General features: G+C 35.3%; 1 protein-coding gene across 12 annotated transcripts in view; it reads right to left on the bottom strand.

Moving 5' to 3' along the window:
* The window catches only part of LOC131154260 (ADP-ribosylation factor GTPase-activating protein AGD4-like), a 132,081-nt gene that overhangs the window by 56,681 nt on the left and 52,931 nt on the right, over positions 1 to 22,469 (bottom strand). For 9 of the 12 annotated variants that reach the window (XR_009136400.1, XR_009136399.1, XR_009136401.1 and 6 more), the window contains 7 exons: positions 19,161 to 19,226; positions 13,145 to 13,192; positions 12,938 to 13,033; positions 12,803 to 12,844; positions 5,599 to 5,814; positions 5,297 to 5,428; positions 93 to 311 (listed from right to left, as the gene is read on the bottom strand). Coding sequence is in view for 7 of the 12 variants with exons in the window: in XM_058106918.1 (XP_057962901.1) it covers positions 93 to 311; positions 5,297 to 5,428; positions 5,599 to 5,814; positions 12,803 to 12,844; positions 12,938 to 13,033; positions 13,145 to 13,192; positions 19,161 to 19,226 (819 nt within the window). In the remaining 5 variants the exon portion in view is untranslated. The remainder of the gene's footprint in view (positions 1 to 92; positions 312 to 5,296; positions 5,429 to 5,598; positions 5,815 to 12,802; positions 12,845 to 12,937; positions 13,034 to 13,144; positions 13,193 to 19,160; positions 19,227 to 22,469) is intronic. The other 3 variants (XR_009136403.1, XM_058106922.1, XM_058106923.1) reach the window with 1 other exon arrangement.

The raw sequence follows: 22,469 nt of genomic DNA, 5'->3' as shown, positions 1-22,469 counted from the left end.
TGGTTTTGTGTCAAATTTGGTAAACTGAACAAGGAAGTAGAGGATTCACAATCAAGGGGAAAACTGACTGCTATTCATAATGAATTGTACACCTGCAATGTATAAGTTTTTGATGGAGAAATAATTCGGAAACAAAGATGCAAATCTGTATCCTCCGCATCTATCTTTATTGTTGAAGTACGAAGATCAACAGTGTGGCAGCCCAGGTTCTCTTCATTTAATGGTGAAGCCCGATGATGCCATGCACGGAATCTACCAAACATGCCACTACTATTATCCAGTGAAACAGCTGCATGATGTGTTTGAGAACCCTAGGGAAAAAATGGAAGAAATCAGTTCTACAGTCCAAGAATATTTCAACCTACAGTTTAAAGAATTCAATCATAGGGCATGAAAAAACAGAAGGACAAATATACATTCACACTATCAACAGCAATAGAAGCAAAAGATTCATGGGTTCAGCATATATGATATCCCATTTGGTATCAACTACTGTCTCAATCTTTATGAGCTTTAACCATCAACAAAGGTGAGAAATACATAATGTAAAAATTATATACCCACCTAGACCAAAAGCAATTCATATGTTATCCAAGTATTCATAATTATGCCACATATTGTGTAGGCAGTGTCCTCCAAGTTTGATTGTCGCACCTAAAATTTATTTGTGTGCACATATACCTAAACCTTTTTGACAAACCAACACAAGGCTGCCTTCCTTAGTCACCAAAGATCATCTCAATTTTTATAGTCATAATAAATATAACTACAAAACTTAAATGTAGCTATTATTTCCCTTTTCGAGAGCATATAAAAGATCCAAATTACAGTTTTGGGCCTACAAAATTCAACATTTTATCATAAAGTTGACAGGTTTAACTCTAACTTCCTAATGTTTATAAGCCATCAAAGCACAACATACCAAAGTCTCCAATATTACATCCATAGCTAGTATAAAATCCTCGCAGAAGAGTACACTTTGGGATTCTGTGAGCTAAAATGATCAAGATTCAGAAGTGTAAAAATAAACTGCCCATAGCTTGCAAGGACAGTAAATTCACACTAGAAACAACTACAACCTCCTAAATTTGGCTCTTTATTAAACTTCTCACAAATATCTGTTGCAATCCCTTTCCATACCAGAAACACTCAATGCAATTTAGAATTCTATTTGCCAAGAATGAAATAAAATCAAGGTCACTACTCATATGCTCATTTGGGGTACTCCACTATTGTAATTTTCATTTTAACTCAAGAATCTCAAATGATCCTCTTCAAGTTCTTAATTTAAATAAATCCAGGCCAAACTTTTTTTGTCACCAATATTTGATTTCACTGGTTTTGGCTAAACATGGAGATACTGGTTTTTCAATCTAACATTACCACAATAACCCAAAAGCCATAGGGCTTTTTTTCTTGTTTTTTTTTTTTTTTTTTTTGCATTTCATTAGAGTGGCCATTGTGTACTTGCATCATTCAAATTTGATCTCCCTTCTCCTATCGGGAAAAAACCCAAACCCATTTTTGCTTAACGGGTTAAATAGGCTTGGTTACAATCGGGAACATCACTGATTTTTGGAGCCTGAAATTATTCTCTAAAGCATGATTCCTGTAACACAACCCTTTCTGCTTTAATACATTTTAAATGGGCTTGATTCCTACCTGGACCATCATTGATTTTTGGGTCCTAAAACTGCACTCTAAAGAATGATCATGGATAAGAAACTGAACCAATGCAGAGACTTAACTGATTCAAACCCTGTAATGTCCATTAATTGGCTCAAAAACAAAGCAAACAAATTGATCCAGCCTTGAGACCACCAAGGATAAACAGTCGCATACCCATCTCACTGCCAAAATAGTAAATCCAATCAACCAATTTATAAATTGAGATTTATCTTCCAGGTGAACAAAAACCCCACCCCCAACCTTCTCCAATAATAGATCTAGTATTCAAGCAAAATACCAAACCATCATTCATATTGCTAGTAGTTCGGTGTTTTATGAGAAGATAAAGCACATTGAAGTTGACTCTCATTTTGTGAGGGATGCTGTGCTGAAGAAGGTTGTGGGGACTACTTTTCTGAAATTTGTGGATCAATTAATCAATATTTTCACGAAACCATTAAATTAAGCCCGCCTTCTCTAATGATTGTAGCAAACCGCAGTTAGGTGATATTTATACACCTCTAGCTTCAAAGATTGTTAAAAGAGTGTGTTACTTTACTATTAGGTCGCCTTAAATGTTTTTATATTATTAATACGTAGAAGGCAGACATGGAGCTGTATGTATTGCTCTAGGAAACTGTCACCTGTTTCCTTCTCTTGCTTTCTTCTTTTCTTCTCTTTTTCTCTTCTTCTCTTCAACTTCCAACAGTGGTCTTATTGTATGATACCTTGGGGGATTCCCACTGGTGACAAAAGAGATGAGCAAACAAGAGTGCAATGCCCTCTCGGAAAGGATATCTCCACACTCCATACTTGGACCAAGGTCTTAAATTTCGATTTCGAGTAAAATTTTGAAGCTCCAAAAGTACAGAAATTTTGATGTGAATTTTGATTTCAATTTGAAAAAGCAAAGGAAATTAGTAGTAAAGCATGGAATTCTTTTACGAGACCTTAGAAATGGTCGATACACGTAATAAGGTATGTTTTTTAGGACTAATATATTATAAATTAAATACGTCTATGTTATGGATGAGGTGCAACAGTTGTAAAATAATGTTTATTGAACATATTCGATTAATATAAATGAAATTCAAAAATCAATTAAATATTTTGTATTATACAAATAAAGACAATTTAGACGTGAATGGCTAAATGAAATCTTGTAGCTAAGATCTAAATTTAATTTTTTATGCAGCTCTTGTAATAATATTTTGTTTCAACAAAAAAATAAAATAAATTATGAAAGAAATTTCACCTCCAGCTTTTTAGCATTCATAACAATATCATACTCCAACACTAACATAATATGGACATAATAGGCTCCACAGTTAGGAACTAATTCAAGCATCTCTTTATCTCCTTGACAATGAGAATGAGAGGGAATTTGACTGAGATTTAGTTCAAAACATATATTTGCTCAGAAGAATCTATTTTGCACTAGTAGCATGACCTATTCCAGCCTCCAAGAGAAGTGCCTACCTCTTCACATATGACTAAGACCATAATAAGGATAATGAGGAATTGAGCCTATCCAACTGGGCAAGAACGGGCATGCTCCTCTTCTTCTTTTCCTGACCATAATTTGGTTGCTCCAATGCTGGTCAACCAAGTCTTTTCATGTTTGTGACATAGTATCTGAGCAGGTAACTATTTTGCAGCTATCCATCATAGTCAGTGTTCATTGCTGATTTGCTACTATTTGTGTCACTATTCATCACAATGTTCATGTCACTGTTCAAATGACTTGCGTCACTGTTCATTGACACTGTTCACCAATGCTTCTTCATTCCCTTATCTATATACCTAATCAATTAATGGATCAAAATTGTTCTTTAGTTTGACAGTTTTAGAGTCATTTAAAGCTCCCTTGTTCATGTTGGATTTGACATGTATATCTTGTGTAGAATGCATACTGCAACCATCATACTATTGACATGAAGGAAGCTCATTTGAATTATTTGAGGGCTGTATGTGGCATGCCATTTTTGGTCACGATTGTGGCTGTTTTTTTTTACCTTCTTCTTCTTGGAGTTTTTAAATGATTTTCCTCATGTCGGTCATTCACCTGAAGTTGCTGCAGTCACTAGCTCATGATTGCCGCTGCTCTTTTCTAGTCATGCTGGTTGTTAAGGTAGCTGAAGCTGCTGATCCATGATTGCTGCTGACTGGCAGTGGTCATTGTTGATTCCTGAAGCCCTAGAGTGCCGGCCTCTTGTATAGCATATAAAACTTCACCCGGGCCTGTGTTTTCCTGTGGGCACCAAAGACTACTCTATTCCCAAAAGATTTGGACTGTGTGCACTACTTATTGCAAGTTTGGGTTATGGGCTTGCCATGTTCCCTGCAGTTTTAGTTTGTCCAGTTTTGCGCTGGTTTGTACTGCAACTATTCTGCATATTTTGTGCATTCTATTGTGTATTAAGTGCTGCTGTTTGCATTAACAGGTTGATAATGTCAATGTGCATATTACAGCCATAAGAGTCTACCAATTATCTTCTATAATTGCAGGCTGTGAAGGCGTATATTAATGTGAAAGGCAAGATTAAGTCTCTGAAAGCATGTTTCTTAACTTAAAAAAGAAGAGAGGGAAGAGAAATCAATTTTAACATGAGGATGGGAGATAACAGAGTGATTATGTCTTTTTTGGAAGAAGAAAGAAGAAGAAGCTCTTAGAGAGTGGAATGACATTCCCGGGAATCACATTATGGGGAACGAAATGCCTGCCTCGTGTGAATTTTTTTTTTGGTTTGTACTTTGTATTGTAAGATTCCCAGGAACAATAACAAGATGCCCATATCTTTTGGATCAACATGAGAATCTTGACAACCACTGAACAAGATGATCTTCATACCCTCGGCAGGTGTATAAATAGTATATGAATAATAATTATGTTTTGAACATAAAAAAAAACTAAAATTGTGTACCTAATTAAATCCATGTCCTAAAACTTTCAACAATCATAAATTAGAAATTTCAACACTTGATTAATCCACTTAAACAAAATAACTGGGGGCAATATGATCCCCAAATTTTAACAATTATATTATACTGTTATGATACAATAAAAATAATATTACTTTGATTTTCATCAATAATTAATTATCTAAAATATAACAATAGTGTAATGTTCTATATTATGGGGGTATGGTATCTAACAGATCAAAATAGTGACCAAAAAGTAAGATTCTCATAGGAACGGGATTTCCATTAAACTTGCCCATGGAGGAGGATGGGAATGGGATGCCAAAGCCTTGACGGAATCCTTCATTCTTATGAATGTTAAGATTCCTGCCAAGTCAGATTTTGATGCCCAAACAAATGTGGGAATGAGATACCAGAGGCTTCACATTCCAAGGAAAGCTGAAAGACCCTACGAATCAGAAGCCCCCTTACAGTATTAAAATACTTTTTACATTTACAAAAAACACCTTTATGGTTTGGCGAACTTCTTTACTAACAAAACATATACATTTAACATGCAAACAAAAAGAAAAAAAGGCAAGACTCATGAGATGAACTTTATGGTTGACTCAAGGCAAAACTCAAAAAAGTCATAAGTGGATAATAATAAAAATTCTGTCACTCAAATTCTTTGAGTAAAGATAGCTGAAAGAATAATGAAACATACCATGGATTTGGTTCCTTTATTTCTATAGTAAAATAAAGTTCCGTAGCTGTCGAGTACAAAAAATCTCCTCTTCCAATCTCCCCTCAAACTTGAAGATCGTTTCAGGAGGTAACCTTGTTTTATTGTCTGAACCTAAATAATAATGATTGGTAAAAAATAAAATTAAAACGTCTAAAAAATAACTCTGTTATATATAAGACAGATCCTAGAAAAAATTGAAATCCAAAGCAAATTTAAGAGATTCTGGGAGAACTTAAAATTTTAGTACCAGTCTTTAGAAAAACAAAGAACCAATCAATTACCTCCCCCTTGGCAGAGGACTGCATAATTGCTTCTATGTTTTTGTAAGAAGTCATTCCAACAATGTGAATACCATCAGTAGTTGTTGAGGCCTCCATGTTAGTGGATGCTCGTAATTCGTCAAGTTCCACCTGAGTTCTAAATTCTTGAATCCTTTTTGCAAGTTTGTCTTGCTCAATACTGGCCAGCTCTTTAGACTGTTGTGCATATGTCAGTACCTGATTTCAGAAAACAATTTATCACAAGCAACCAAAATTTGACCAACTCAAAGTTAATCACATTCATAAAAATAAAAATAAAAAGGAAAATATTTGTTCAAGCACATAAACCATGGTATTAAATAATGGTAGTGGGTAGCATAGTGTAATAGTAAGGGTTGTAGCAGGAAGCTGGAGCCACAGATGTTACATACAGGGAGCGGGTGCAGTGGCCATGAATTCTTTTCAAGGACACACAATCTTCTCTATATTTTGCATGTTTAAAGCTACTAACCCTTTGTAAGAAGAGCTTTAGTGCATTTTGGATCATTTAGTTTGACTTACTCGTGCTGTTTAGTAAGGGCAAGAAATTTTACTTCTGTTTTAAAACTGCCATGGAAGCATGGGCATAAAACTTATATATTTTTTCACTTTTTCATTAATTATATTTGACATAACCTAAAAGAGCCCGGCATTAAATTCAGCATTAACTCAAGATCGATCAAAAAATGTAAAGACATCAAGGGATCAACAGAAAGTGGTAACGTCCATTAATCAAATCAAGGGGTTAGCACACCAATCTTTACTCCCTAGCAACATATCCAAAATATAACCCCTGCAATCCATTAGTAAGAAAATCAATAGGGAGGTATCACGAATGTCTATAAAAAGGCCCCCTAAGGAAGGTAAGGCGTCTCATCTCATTCTCACTGATTTACTGTTGCGACCATATAATCCTTCAAAATCCCCTAACTTAGGCATTGGAGCAGTCCCTCAGAGTACACCCTTGGTCCTCGAAGCCATTTTTTATTTCATTCATGGCAGGTGATCTAAGTCGTAATTGATTCAAATTCTCCTAGAAAAATTTTGGTAGCAACAATTGGCGCCGTCTGGAGGAAACTTGGAAGGGTTTCTTTATAAAACTCAATCATGGCTGCATCAAGCAATTTTGAGTCCGAACTTGTAGCTGGGGATCAATCTCCCCAGTCGGTTCACACCCCACCACAAGACAATTTGCCGCAAATTGTGCCTTTAGACCAATTTATAGCCTTCAAAGGAGGGTGGAAGAGATGTTTAGCATGATCTTACAACAGAAAAAAGATCTTGTAGAACATGACCTAAGGGCTGTTCAAGAAGAAACGACACCTAAGGGTAAGGCGATAACACCACATGAAGCTGCCTTGAAAATTTAGATCCAACAAAGAAAGTAGAAGAAACCAACAATGTGGGAATTAATGAGCAACAGTCCCAGGAATTTGAAGAAAAACTCAATAAAGTTGATCAATTGGAAAATCTGGTAAAAGAAGTTCGCAACCAACCCTTAATAGGTGAATCCTCAGCTAGATCTTACGATCCCCTCTTTACCAAGGAAATAATGGAGATCCTTCTGCCTAGTAAATAAAAGATGTCCAACACAGAAGAATATGATGGGTCGTCTAATCTCCTAGACCACCTCGACACCTTTAGAATGTTGATGCAATTGCAAGGTGCACTTGCTACCATTATGTGTTGAGCATTTGCGGCAACCCTAAAAGGGAATGCTAGAGCTTGGTACCGGACATTTTGGGTCTTTCTTTGAGATGGAGCAGCAGTTTATGGGGCATTTTGTCAGTGACCGAAAAATGGCGAAGATTTCGACCCACCTTATGAGTCTTTTTAAATGAGAGGAAGAGAAACTGAAAGAGTTTATGCACCATTTTATCAATGCAACTCTGAAGATCAGAAACCTGGACCACAGAGTAATAGTGGCCGCCTTGACAATGGCTCTGCAACCTTGTGACTTTCGGAATCCCATAGGGAAGAAACCCCCAGCTGATGTGAGTTAGCTAATGGCGCGAGCCTAGAAATATATCAACCTAGAGGTTGTTATCGCCACAAAAATAAGCACATCAGATTTGAGAGAAAACATACAAGAGATGCTGATGAAATTGTCGAGCAAGTAGTAAGGAAACATACCTTTAGTAAAAACTTCCTTCCCAAGTAATGAGAATAAGAGAATGAATGAGGGACTATTTATAGGAGAAAAAAGGTGGCACAGACCACGAGGCTTCATGAGATGCAAATCATGCTGGAGAAATCTACTCTGAAAATGAGCACTACTTGGTAAAAAATTGACCCATCTGATGAGCACCACTCATTAGGCCAAATTCTCCCAAAAAAATTTTGGCAGCAACACTAGCAATCTAGTAATTCATGAGAGGAGAAAAAACACAAAATTTTGATGTCATTTTGTAAGGGATGTTGTGTTGAAGAAGGCTGTGAGAACTCCTTTTGTAATTGTGAATCAGCTAGGCAATGTTTCACGAAGCCTTTATTTAGGCTTGCATTGTCTAATGGTTGTAACAAGTTGGGGTTGGGTGACACCCGCAGCTTGAGGGGGGAGAGTTAGAAGAGAATTATGTTATTTCAGTAATTAGGTTGTGTGAGTGTGGGTATTTTTGTCCTTAGGTCTTTTATTATTATTAATAATGTATAAGAAGGCTGACCTGGGACTGTATGTAAGTAAGGCTCCAGGAATCTGCCACCTCTTTTTTAACCTTGCTTTCTTCTTCTTTTCTTCTCTTTTCATTTTCTTCTCTGCTCTATCTCTAGCTTTACAGCAGGTTACAAATATTAAGTAGTGAAAAAAATTTCAGATTCAATTAAAGGTTAATCTAAGGATATGAGTTAATAGCTTGATTATTTTTGTTTAAAAGACCAGTCAACCTGCTCCAAGGAATCAGGTCAAGTAAGGCCGAGTTGCTCAGCTCTGGCCAGGTTGACCCCGTTTAATTCAAATTCAAGTTGTGTGGCATACCTTGACCAATAAACTGACTAACTTAGTTTGACCACATCACCTGGTCTGGTCCAGGTTTCAAAACTATGTTTAAAACCGCATAAAATTATGCCAGTAGAATTCATGCTAGTTATCGCTCAAAATGCCACAAGCACAAATAATGGTAATCTTATGCTAGTACGAACTTGGTGGGACATATGGTGTTACGGAAAATGATATCAACTATTGCAGTAAAAGCTTATTTTGCCCATAGTTTGCGAATTGAATTTAGGCTGGGTCCCATCTATTAATAGGTGGACCCCAAACAACATCTTCAAAACTGAATTTGTATTTTGATATTTTTTTAACATTTTAAAAATGTTCAAAGTTTGGCCGCACCAATCCAGCCCCATCCGATGTTGAATGCCATCCAAATTTGAAAAGCAAGTTGGGCATTAGATGAACTTTCAACTCAATAGCCAAGATCAAAATTAGTGGCTTCATTTGGGCCCTACAAAGGAGGTGTCACCAAATTTGTGACAACCAGGTGTTTGCAAAGTACTGTGTGCATGGACATGGGTACACATTAACAAGTCAGTGCATGTGGAAAAAAAGATAATTTGTCATGATCAATACAAAACAAAGTAAGCCACATAAATACCATGACTAACACAAAGCAAAATAAGCCATATAAATATTCATAATCAAAAGAAATGTTTGCAAACAAAGCGACGCGACATGTTGGTGCCTGGGTACGGTGTCAAATATGCGAGGGTTCCTACATCATTCTGGACGTAGGCAGGTAAAGACATTAGTTCAGGAAACTATGATTATATTAGCAACTTGGAATATAGGGACACTTACGGTACAAGCATCGAAATTGTGGATACAATGATCAGAAGAAAAATTAATATAACTTGCCTTAAAGAAACTAAGTGGATGGGGGAGAAAGTTAGAGAAATTGATAAATCAGGATTTAAACTTTGGTACACTGGAAAAGAAAAACATAAGAATGGAGTAGGCATTATTATAGGCAAAAACTTAAAAGATAGCATTGTGGATGTAACCAGAGTAGGAGATAGAATTATAAAAATCAAGATGGTATTAGGACAAGAGATACTAAATATCATTAGTGCTTATGCTCCTTAAGTCGGCTTAGCAAAAAATCTTAAGAGACAATTTTGGGAAGATATGGATAGTATTATACAAGGCATACCAAGGATTGAGAAAATATTTATAGGAGGAGATCTGAACAAACACGTTGGAAGAGATAATAAAAATTATGAGAGGATACAAAGAGGATATGGATATGGAGACAAAAATGAGTCAAGGGAGATGATCTTAGACTTCGCTATGTCATATGATTTTAGTATAACGAATACTTACTTTAAGAAGAGAGAAGAACACTTAATAACCTTTAAAAGTGGACAAAATAGAAATCAAATAGATTTTTTTTTAACTAAGAGGGTAGATTGTTTATCATGTAAGGATTGTAAAGTTATTTCAAGTGAAAGCCTAACCACACAACATAGAGTCTAAGTGTTAGATATATGTATTAAAAAATGGAAGAAAAATGATAAAATAAACCAGTGTTAGTGAACTAGATGGTGAAACCTAAAAGAAGAAAATATAATAAAATTTAAAGATAAAATGATCAAAGATGGGGATTGGACCATAGAGGATGGGATAGATACAAATACTCTTTGGAATAGATTAATTAGCTCTATTAAAAAGATAGCAAAAGAGATTTTAAGTGAATCAAGGGGAAGATTCTCAAATAGCAAGGTGGTGGGATAAAGATGTACAAAAAATCATTAAGACAAAAAGAATTTGGTATAAAACGTGGCAAAAATATAGAAACAGAGATAACTTGGAAAAATATAAGAAGGTAAGCAAAAAAGGCCATTAGTGAAGCTAAATATAGATCATTTGATAGTTTGTATGATAGATTAGGTACGAAAGAAGGGGAAAGAGATATATTTAAACTTGCTAAAGCTAGAGAAAGGAAGAGCAAGGACTTAGAAAATGTAAAATGTATAAAAAGTGAGGATGATATTGTCTTGGTTAAGGATGAATATATTAAAGAAAGATAGCAAAGTTACTTTAGAAAGTTGTTTAATAAAAACCAAATAGAAGGCTTAAATTTAAAATTGTCAAATGAGGAAAATACTAAAAATATAAGATTTATTTGCAAAATTAGAGTTAACGAAGTTAAATTTGCACTAAAAAAGATGAAAAATGGGAAAGCTATGGGACCAGATAACATCCTAATTGAAGTTTGGAAATGCTTAAGTGATAACGGAATTATTTGGTTAACTAATTTATTTAATACAATTGTAAAAACTAATAAAATGTCAGATGAATGGAAGAAAAGCCTTTAATACCTATATACCAAAATAAATGAGATATTCAAAATTGTAATAACTATCGTGCAATTAAACTTATGAGTCATATGATGAAACTATAGGAAAGAGTAGGTGAACAAAGATTAAGGTTAGAAACGAAGATCTCAGAAAATCAATTTGGTTTTATGCCTGGGAGATCTACAATAGAAGCTATTTATCTTTTAAGAAGATTAATGGAAAAGTTCAGGGAAAAGAAGAGCAACTTGCATATGATATTTATTGACCTTGAGAAAGCATATGATAGGATACCTAGGAAAGTTCTATGGTAAGTTTTAGAAAAAAAGAGTGTATGTAGTAGGTATACCGATGTCATTAAGGATATGTACGATGGAGTAATGAGTAGTGTAAGGACAATAGATGGAGAAACTAGATAATTTCCAATCACCATAGGTATACATCAAGGATCTGCTTTGAGTCTTTATCTTTTTGCTTTAGTGATGGACCACTTGACTAATAGTATTCAAAAGGAGGTTCCATAGTGTGTGTTGTTTGCAGATGATATTGTATTAATTGACGAAACTAGGGACGAAATAGAGGCTGAGTTAGAATTATGGAGAGAAGTTTTGGAATCTAGAGGCTTTAGGATAAGTAGAAGTACGATAGAATATATGAAATGTAATTTTAGTAATGATAGGAGGAATATTAGAAACAACGTTAAACTTGATGAGGAAGAAATAAATAGCACTTGTAGATTTTGATACCTTGGATCTATTATGCAAGCTGAAGGAGAAATTGAAGATGAAGTAATGCATAGAGTTAAAGCAGGTTGGGTAAAATGGAGAAGTGCTTTAAGTGTACTCTGTGATCGTAGAATACCCTTAAAATTGAAAGAGAAGTTTTATAAGAAAGTTATAAGACAAGCTATGCTATATGGATTGGAATGTTGGGTGACGAAGAAACATAATATCCAAAAAGTAAAAGTTGTTGAGATGAGAATGCTTAGATGGATGAGTGGTATAACATTGAAAGATAAATTAATGAATGAACATATTCGTGGTAAATTAAGTGTAGCTCCTATAGAAGATAAGATAAGAGAGGGCCGACTCAGATGGTATGGACACTTGCAACGTAGGCCACATAGTGCACCTGTGAGGAAGAGTGACTTAGTTACTGTGGAGGGTAGTAGAAGGTGTAGGGGGTAGACCTAAAATAACTTGGGAGGAGATAGTGAGTAAGGATTTAATATCCTTGAATCTATCAAAAGAAATGGTTCATGATCGCATAAGTTGGCGGAAAAGGATTCAGATAGCTGACCCCACTTAGTGGGACTAAGGTTTGGTTTTGTTGTATTGTTGTTGTTGTTGTTGTAAAAGAAATGTTTGCAAAATAAGATTTCAAAATATTACTTTAAAAGAATGTAAATGCATTGATTTCTTAGAGAAATAACAAGGCACATATCACTAGGCAAAACTGTTTGGTCTCCAGTTGACACTGGAAGCATCAGTGTGGACTTGGGATGAATATTTTTTCTTCTGCACCCCTCATTGAAAGGTTCTTGATCTACAATTAAAGCTTAAGGGTCTATATTTTGCACCAGTACTCCCACAAAAAGTAGCTATACTATTAAACAAGCTGCATCAAGATCTGCTAGGCAACAGTTGTAACTTATTGTTGGCGTTTCTCCTAAATTTTTTCTTGTCTGACAACTTAAGAAAATAAGCAATGGGAGATATGTTAAAAACAGCACAGGCTTGAACAAGAAAATTGCAGGGAAATGTTGAGGGGTAGATATAAACAATAAGAACATTATAATAAAATGCAGTATACTTCAGTATTACTCAATTGAGTGCACATATTTTTTATATAAAGAAATTTACAGTTATTAAATGTGGATGCATTATGGTAATACCTGGTGTATGAATGGTTCCATTTGACTCAGTAACTCATATCCCTAAAGCATAAATTGATCAATTGTTTTCAGTCCACAAGATGACAATCATATCCATTTGCAAAATGAAAATATATAATAATTTAAGAAACATACCAACTTAAAATATCTCAGATGAGCATCCATAATTGTACTTAAAGATTCCAAGAACTCATACTTCTTTTTAGACTCAACATTCATGAGAGCATTTACCTGAATTCCTTGTAACCAGGGAGAATGCGTTTTATTAGAAACAGAAACATTGGACCGACATGTATCCTCAGGAAAACAAAAAAGAGAATCGCAAATGTATTACAAACATACTAGATTGAAGCGGCTTCTCTCAAACGCTGACTTAGAATTATGCAGCTCCTGTCACAGAAGTGGGCTAATAATGTCTTCAACATAGTGAGCAAAAATGTAGCCAACAAATTTATTAAAATTAAGGAATTAAAAGATGGAATGCATCCAGATTTTGTACATAGAAAGAAAGTATTAAACATGTGAACTTGTGAACCATAAAACATGGCAACAATATATGACCAAATAATTCATAATTTTTTTAATTGATAAAGAAAAGAGTATCAATAGGAGGATACCAAGGGTGTGTGCCAAGCCATTCACAAGCCAAAAATCAACAGTGTCCAAAATGGAGTGCAAAATCCACATAAAAAATCCCAGCATATCAGAAGTGTAAAATCATTAATATCCTATATTTAAGCCTCCATAGTAACATATCATCTTCCTCAAGCGCTCCATTTTCTTTCCCTCCACACAGCCAAACAAAATAGTGAAAGGGGAATATATATATATATATAATTTCTTCCCTGTAAAAGAATTTATGCCCAGAATCATGCACCACCCACAATAGCCCCAATACTAAGAGAACCTCATCCAACAACTCCCTAGATTATCAACAGTGAAGAAGAAGGTGATTTACAGTTTCACTTAGATCATTACACAGATAACCCCCATCAAGCAAACCGTTCCCCCATTTTGAAGATTGCCTATAGTCAAAATTCTCTCCCAATGCTTGCAAGTAAAGAAAGCAAACTTGCTACGAGTCCCATGTTACCTTAAAAAATTTCAGAGGGAAGTCTGCCTATCCAATCATTTCTGGCTTCCCAGCTCCTTGTACTGTGAATCCACTTTGAAGCATTCCCCTTTTGACAGCCACAATCTGAACCCATCCTCCCTCTACCTGCATAAATCATATCCTTGTATATCAAATTAAAAAAAAATTTTAGTAAGACTTCACTTCGCAGCCTTAAGCCTGCCAAGAAATATCACATTCAAAGCAAGTCATCAAGTCCATCACCCATAGACATAAAAAAATGTCACTGTTCCTAGCCAGCCTGCCAGCTGATATTTGGAAATTGCAACTTCAAATCAACTTCCCTGCACTACTTGTCATGCCCGAAAAAGCACCACCCCTGTTGCCTACCACAAACTCCACTTGCTGTCGACAGTCTTCTCAACCCTTCCAAATACATTTCCAAACCCCAACTCCGTAAGTATCCCTTACGCCCTTAGCTCCTCACTGGTCCACACATTCCACTCCAACACATATTTAGAGCAACACCTCTTCCCCATATGTCAAATATACTTTGCAAACAGGGCTCGTTTAAATGAACAAGGGACTTGATTCTCACATATCCTACGTTTAGAGGTAATTTCCCTCCCTACCCCTTTACCAAGTGCTACTTGAAATCATTACTTCATAAGAATCTTTTCTGCACATTTTCCAAACACTTTGCAACAGTATAAGGATGCAGAAATTTGAGCATGAGGCAGATTGGAAAACTTGAGAAATTGCTTTTAACAAGAGTAAGCCTCCCCATTTTTGAGAGATAATTCCTTCTTAAATTTAGCTCCAAGGACCCAAGTACATAAAGAGAAGAATATCCAATTTCAATGACAATATATTTGCCAGAGATTCCCCTTGCACCCCTTCACCTACAGTAATTAGCTCTCTCCTCTTATAAGTTGATTTTCAAAATTCAAACCCTAAATCACTTAAAGCGTTATACACTTTAAGTTTGAATTTTGTGCAAATCCTGCTCTGCTAAATAAGATACTGCAATTGAAAAAAATGCAAATAAGAAAGCCTCATATCTGTTTTCCTTCTTCCCACCTCAGAAGGATTCAATAATCCTATGCACATAGCCCTGTCACCATTTTTATAGATTATTTACCTTAATTTCAATTTTATACAAAAATTCAAATTTTTGAATAGTGTAAACTCATAATTCATACTGAGTTTGAGGACAAGTAACCCAAAATGTGCACTTTTTTTTCCTTCTTGTTCTTTCTCATCAAATAAACATACTATTTTTTTTCAAAAAGAAATATATAAATATAGAGAAGAAGAATTACAACCTAGGAATTTAATATAAGAATATACAAGGAGAATAAGAAATCCTAGTTAATGAAACAAAAAAAGAAAAAATAGAAAATGTCATAGATATGAAGAAGAAAAAAAACTACGGCATCAAGCTAGCAATGCCAGCCAATCACACTGAATATCAAGAAAATCCGCATTCTCAAAGCAACCAGATGCATATACCCACAGCAAAGCGGAAAAACCACAATCTGATCCCAAAACAAAACAAGAAGGTGAATTGATTTCAAAAAACATAACATTCCCTTTCATCCAGAGACCTCACAAGAAAGACAACTTCATATCACTATAATGCCCCAGCATCCTTACGCCTCTGTCAAATCATAATAAATTAATAATGTATATGCCTCTGTCAAATCATAATAATGTTTTATGCAGAATTTGGATGGATCAGAATGCTTGAATATTTCTGCAAAGAGATTGCCTCTAGATCTACTCTGAGATGTGGCCCCGTATTTGGCATCTCTTAGGCTTTCAGCAGAGGTTATTACAAAGGTTTTTGCCTTAACAATGTATACCATGATTCAGTGGGATCATTGAGCTGGCTGTGTTTATTCTTTTCTTCATTATGTTTTGAGGACAACGACAACATCAACAACAACAACAGATTACTATTCGCTGAAATTTCAATCTTTAGGAGCAGTTGAAACAAAAAACAGCTACAATTTATTTTTTGTGAAATTCTGGCCAAAATTACTGAACTTTCAATAATTTTGGCCAAAACATCAGGAATTTGACCTAATTTCAGAAATAATGACCACAATTTTAGAGTTTTTTAAATTCTAGAAAAAAAAGAGAAAAATATAGAGCTTCTCATTTCGTTTTATATTATTCACAATCATATATTTTAATATTTCCAATTTTTCAAAATGTTCATGCTTGATGATAATAACAATAAAAATACTAAAAATGATGATCAGAAATAATGAAAATAATATTAATGACAATGATAATTATAAAATCATCCTCATAAACTCGTGACAACAATGGTAACAATAATGATAACAATGATGGCGATAATGATAATGATAATGATAATGATATGATAATCATAATCATAATCATAATAATAAAAATTGATCGTGGTGATGATGATTGGTGATCATCATAAAATGATAATGGTAATAATAATAACAAAATAATCATAAGTGTTAATGCTTGACATACATTATTGTTGGCCCACAACCTAACAGCTTAAGCTTTTAGGTAAAGTAGTAATCAAACATAGCGTCAGAGCTAGTAATCAGGAGGCCCTGGGTTCTAGTCTTCTTGTCCACGTTTATTGTGTGGTTTTTTAAAAAAATGTGTCATTCCCTGTAACGAGTGTTATTTATCGTTTGTTTATCTCTTCATGTGCAATCAGGCAGCACATACAGGGAGTGTTAATGCTTGACATACATTGTTAGCCCACAACTTAACAGCTTAAGTTTAGGTAAACTGGTAATCTAATAATAACAGTAATGATAACAATAACCATAGATTCATAACGAAAAAAAAACATCAAGATTTCATCCACGACTCCAAAAGACCAGTTATAAATATGCCGTAAAGTTAGAGATGGAGGAGATAAGAAGAAAAGAAGAAGAAAGTAAGAAAAAGGAGCAGACGCTGCAGACGGCAGTATCCTTTAGAGCTATGTACAGCTCCAAGTGTGCCATCTTATATATTAATAATAAAATTATTTAGGACAAAAATGGCCCTACTCACACAACCTAAATTACCTAATTTCTGAAATAATCTATTCTCTTCTAACACTCTCCCACAAGCTGGACGTGTATAAAATATAAATATCACCAACTCCAGCTTGTTACAACCATTAGAAAAGGCAAGCTCAAATAAAGGCTTTGTAAAACATTGTCTAACTGATCTGTTAGATTACAACTTTACCTAAAAGCTTAAGCTATTAGGTTATGGGCCAACAATGTATATCAAGCTTTAACACTCCCCCACACATGCAGCCTGGTAGCACGTGGAGAGAAACACACAATAAATAGCACCAATGATAGGGAATACAACAACTTTTTAAAACACCACACAGTAATAGCTGGCAACAAGACTAGAACCTAAGACCTCCTAGTAGCCAAATGTTATACCATGCTAGATTACCACTTTACCTAAATGCTTAAGTTGTTAGATTGTAGACCAATAATGTATATCAAGCTTTAACATGATCCACAGATTTTATAGTAGTCCCCACAACCTTCTTCAATACCACAAAACGGCAATCAACTTTGATGTGCTTTGTCCTCTCATGGGGGTACTGGATTGGTATCGATAAAAATGGTAGCTTGATTATCAGAAAAGCTCACTCACAAGTCTAAGCCATAGCTCAGTATTCTGCTTGAGCACTAGATCTGGCTACAATAGTTTCTTTCTTACTATACCTGGTAACAAGATTATCCCATGATTGCACAAATATCCGGTAGTAGACCTTCAATCATCAATAGAGCTAGTCCAATATGCATCAGAATATCCCATGATCTTACCATTTTTATTACATTTATATATCAAACCTTTGGTAGGAGAGCCTTTGAGTTTGAGATACCGCAAAATCCTACAAATGGTGGCCCAATGTGGTTATTTGGGATTTTCCATAAACTAACTCACCACCTCTATTGTAGAAGATAAGTCAGGTTAAGTCACAGTCAAGTAGATCAACTTGCTATGCCTATATCAATGCGTGTCCTCAAATCCCGATCCAACATCCCCGGACAACTTCATGTTAGGATCCACAGGAGTATCAATTGGTTTAGCTCCTAACAAACCAATCTCACTTATCAAGTCCAAGGTATATTTCGCTGAGATAGACTCAACCCTTTCCTACACTGTACAATCTCCATACCAATAAAGTAACACAGAGTACCTAATTCCTTGATTTGAAATTTTTCTTGAAGCCACGGCTAAGCTGTAATCCTGCTTTGGTCACTAAACAGCCTTGGCTATTCTATGAAACATCACATTCGCAGATATTTGTGGCTCCATGCTATTCCACAACCACACAAGCAATATATCATTCTCTTTCATTCAATCTTCATAATCTTTGGAGTCTAGAAACGAAGAAAAATGCAACAAATACTTGGACTTCCCTTTCACGTTAATATACATGCGCACCACCTGAGACCACAACAGGTAGTTGGAGGATCCAATTTGATGGTTGTGATATGTACATCAACAGTATCAGCCAAACAGAGGCAATCAAAACCACCTCCCATACACTACAATCAGCAAACATTAAAATCGTGAATGAATAGTGCAGCAATTAGGAGAATCAGGCAGCACAGACAATCACAATGGGAACTTGATAAACTACATGGCAACACAGCAGCTGCAGAAATTTTGCTGGCAGCAACTAGAAGAAAATGCAAAGTCATAGAACACCAACCAAAACTGCCCACGATTGAAACAAGATTGTCAGAAAGCAAGCACTCACAAACATGAAAAAATAAAAACAGCTTCATAACTGCAGAATACCAGCCAGAACAGCAGAACAGCATAGGCAGTATACCCAAAACAGAGCATAACTGCTTCGCATAACCAAACCACAACAAACAGACAGCATTCTATCAAGGATGTGCAGAGTGGTCTAAAGTTAGAGATGGAGGAGAGAAGAAGAAAAGAAGAGAAAAAAAGAAGAAAGAAAGAAAGAGAAAGGAGGAGACGGCAAAATCCTGGAGAGTTATGTACAGCTCCAGGTCCACCTTCCTATATATTAATAATAATAACATTTTTGAGGACAAAAATAACCCCACACACAACCAAATTGCTGAAATAACCTATTCTCTTCTAACAAAATAAAATAAAAAACAAATGAATAAAGGAGGGAGAAAGGGAGGCAGGTATTCTTCCCCAGTTCAAAAACAAAGGAATGTTATTTATTCAGATTAAATAACTTCAACTTTACTAACATGAAAAGGAAATTAAAAAAAATATGCAGTATACCTCTTCTAAATCAGCAACAATGTCTCCTCGTGTGCTCTTCTTCAAAGAAACAAACTTTTCGCGTGCCTGCAGAAAGTACAAGAAGTGAACCAGTTGAAGTTGAAATTGAAAAATACTCTGAATACAGAAGTCAGAACAATAAAAAAATTTGAATATTCAATTTTGGATTCCAAATCTTGTATATAACAACAACAACAATGAACCACGCCTTAAGTCCACTAGGTGGGGTCAGCTACATGAATCTTTTCCCAAATCCTGTATATCAAATAAAATATCTGTAGAGAATTGTGTTTAAGCATCTAAAAACTTTAGCCTTAGTGTTTAATACTATTTTTTTCCAAGCATATGCGAGTAATAAGACCAGACAAGTCTCAAAGCAGCCTAGGAGAGGACAAGAGATCGTCATAGCAGGGGGAAAAAAAAGAAAAGAAAAAACAGAAAAAGAAATAAAAAACAAAGCAACAATCCCCAATTAAGCAAAGGAAAATGCTTGGAATTACAGGCCCACATAACAGCACTAGAGATAAGGAGGGATAATGGGTCCCATGCATCATTTTCTGATGCTGCCACATGGGCCAGTGATGATCACAGGCCTATTACCTCTAGCATTGCTCTCAAGAAAACCCTTCTTTAAGCCCTTCCCTTCATAAGTTATGCTACTAAAAAATAGCAAAATAAAATTGAAATAAGCAAGCCACAAATAAATTTAAGACAACCAAACAATGAAATAGAGCCTTTTTTATCAAGCCATCCATCCCACTTGTCCATCTTTAACATGGCAATGTTTGAAGTCATATTAACCATACCATACTGATTCAAATTTGGTTGGTTAATGGGCCATGAAAGCATTTAGGAGGTTGCATGGATAACCTTGTAGCCATGTCAATCCTAACATAAGCAACTCGTGCCTGGAAGGCAGACATTTTTTTTTATATTGCTGACAATACAAGGATAATTTAGAATCTAAGCATGCATGCAAGACTGAAAATTTTAAAATTAGTAAGGATATGTCAGTTCAAACAAGCTGACAACATACCAAGAAGGACCAGAAAAATAAATATGTCTGTCAAATAATTTCTTTTTTATAGAAAGAAAAACTATATTAAGACCGCGCATTTTGCATCAGTTCCTTTTCTACAATTGCTTGACAATATATTCGTCTTTCCCGCATCTTTAGTTATGTACATTTCTAAATGTTGCAAACAAGCCTACTTCAGAGACTTGCAGTGGGATTGGAAAGCAAGTCTCTATGATGCTTTTATTTCCTGCTTCTGTTTTCTTTTCTCTTTCCCATACTATCTTCTGTTCTTCTAATAGGATAACAGACCCCACCTAGTCAGCCAAGGTTTGGTTGTGGTTGTTTTTATCCTTTTTTAAGACAACTAAAATTCCTTCAAAGACAGAAAAAATACAAGCAATGGAGGATAAAGCATCCTCTGCAAAACAAATAATTACACTAATGCTGCCTCCCAAATTTCCAATTCCTTTGAAGATAGGACAGTGATAATGCCACAAAAACCTCAAAAGAGTGTGCCCTGAAAGAAGCAAGAAAACTAACTCTATCCCAAAGCAAAAACAGAGAAGTCTTCATCCTTGAAAATTTCCATGTTCCTCTCAAGCCATAAGAGTCCAAAAGATAGCTGTCCATACACTGCACGAATCCTTAAGCATTCCCTCTTCCACTCTTTCTGAAACCTCGAAATGTCACCAATAAAAAATCGTACATATTTTGCAGGGCCACTCATGCCTCACTGAAGCAAGGAAATAAAACACTCCAAAGATCTTGCCACCCAATAAAGACGAAAAAGGTGCATATTAATCCCATTTGACTTGCAACACAGCACACAGACGTTTATGCTGATGGCCTTAAAAGGTTTCCTAATTTGTAACAAACTTTTGTAGAGAGCTAGAGTCCAGATGAACACCCACATATTGTAAGGAACCTTTGCACACCCACATATTGTAAGGAACCTTTGCTCGCCAAATGAATTTATACAAAGGAAAGGGGCTATGACTTGAAGCATTTAGAAGATGAGCAAAGAAACATGTCGAAGGGAGAACCTCAAACAATCCCCAATCCAAACCCAGGTATCTCCCCTAGTAAAAGGAACAAAAGAAAACAGCGCAATTAGTGAGCAAGTAAGCTCATCAACCTCTCTTTCATTGAGACTATTGAAGAAATGGAAGTCCTATTAACCTGAAATGAGAAAAGCTAAAATTTGTGCCTTGATAGATAGTCGAAGGTTTAGCCCCTTGTTGCTTTTGAAAAGGAACTTCTAAGAAGGACGATGATAGAGATTATTGTAAAAATTGATTGGCCCCTTGTGAAAAACGAGCTACTATAAAGAAAAAATTGATTTTGAATGTTTGGTAAAACGCTATAACGTGCCTAAAAATATGTAAATGACAAAAAAGGATATGTATTTTTAGGAAATGTAATTATTGCACTGATAAATTTGTAATATTAGGAAAAAATAAAATTTGACACCCATGGAATATGATAACTTTTTCAAGAGGGGGGGGGGGGAGGCTTTCTTTTAGCTTTTAAAAGTTCAAAATATATTTCTACAGTTCCCCATAAAAGCTAAAAGTTGGAATTTTAAAAGCTAAAACAGTTGTTTACCACACACTTATATCCAGTTTCTACTTTTAGAAACGCAAATATCCCCAAAAAACTAAATTATATAACTGTTAATGGTTATTTTGGTCATTTAGTATTATTCGTGTGTTAGTGTTATGTTAATGAGTGTGAGTTAGCAAGGATATTATGGTCATTGATATTTGGTCTTCTATTTTACTCAATACTTTAACATTGTGTCAAAGCAGGTTACCAAGAGTTCTTGGGTTGTAGTCTTGTTACCCACGTTTATTGTTTGGTGTTTACAAATATATTGATCCCCTGTAATGAGTGTTATTTATCCTTCATTTATCTCTCCACGTGCTATTGGGCAGGCTACATGACTAGGAGAGATTTAAAGCTTGACATACATTGTTTCCCCACAACCTAATAGCTTAAGCTTTTAGGTAAAGTGTTAATCTAACATGGTGATTTTGAGAAGGAGGTCTATATGGAGCAACCACCTAGGTTTGTCACTCAAGAGGACTCAAGCTTAGTGTGTCAGCTCAAGAAGTCATCATATGGTTTAAAACAGTCTCCCAAAGGCTGGTTTGGTCAATTCAAGGATGTAGTACTTGAGTATGGCCTTTGACAATGTGCAACAAATCACTTTGTGTTTTATTGTCATACTCCAACGAGTTGGATTCTACTTATTTTGTATGTGGATAATATAGTGATTATCTATAATGATG

This window comes from Malania oleifera, chromosome 4 (genome assembly GCF_029873635.1).
Source record: "Malania oleifera isolate guangnan ecotype guangnan chromosome 4, ASM2987363v1, whole genome shotgun sequence".
Lineage (NCBI taxonomy): Eukaryota > Viridiplantae > Streptophyta > Magnoliopsida > Santalales > Ximeniaceae > Malania > Malania oleifera.
Note: the sequence above shows the minus strand (reverse complement) of the source record. Positions and strands in the feature narration are given on the sequence as shown.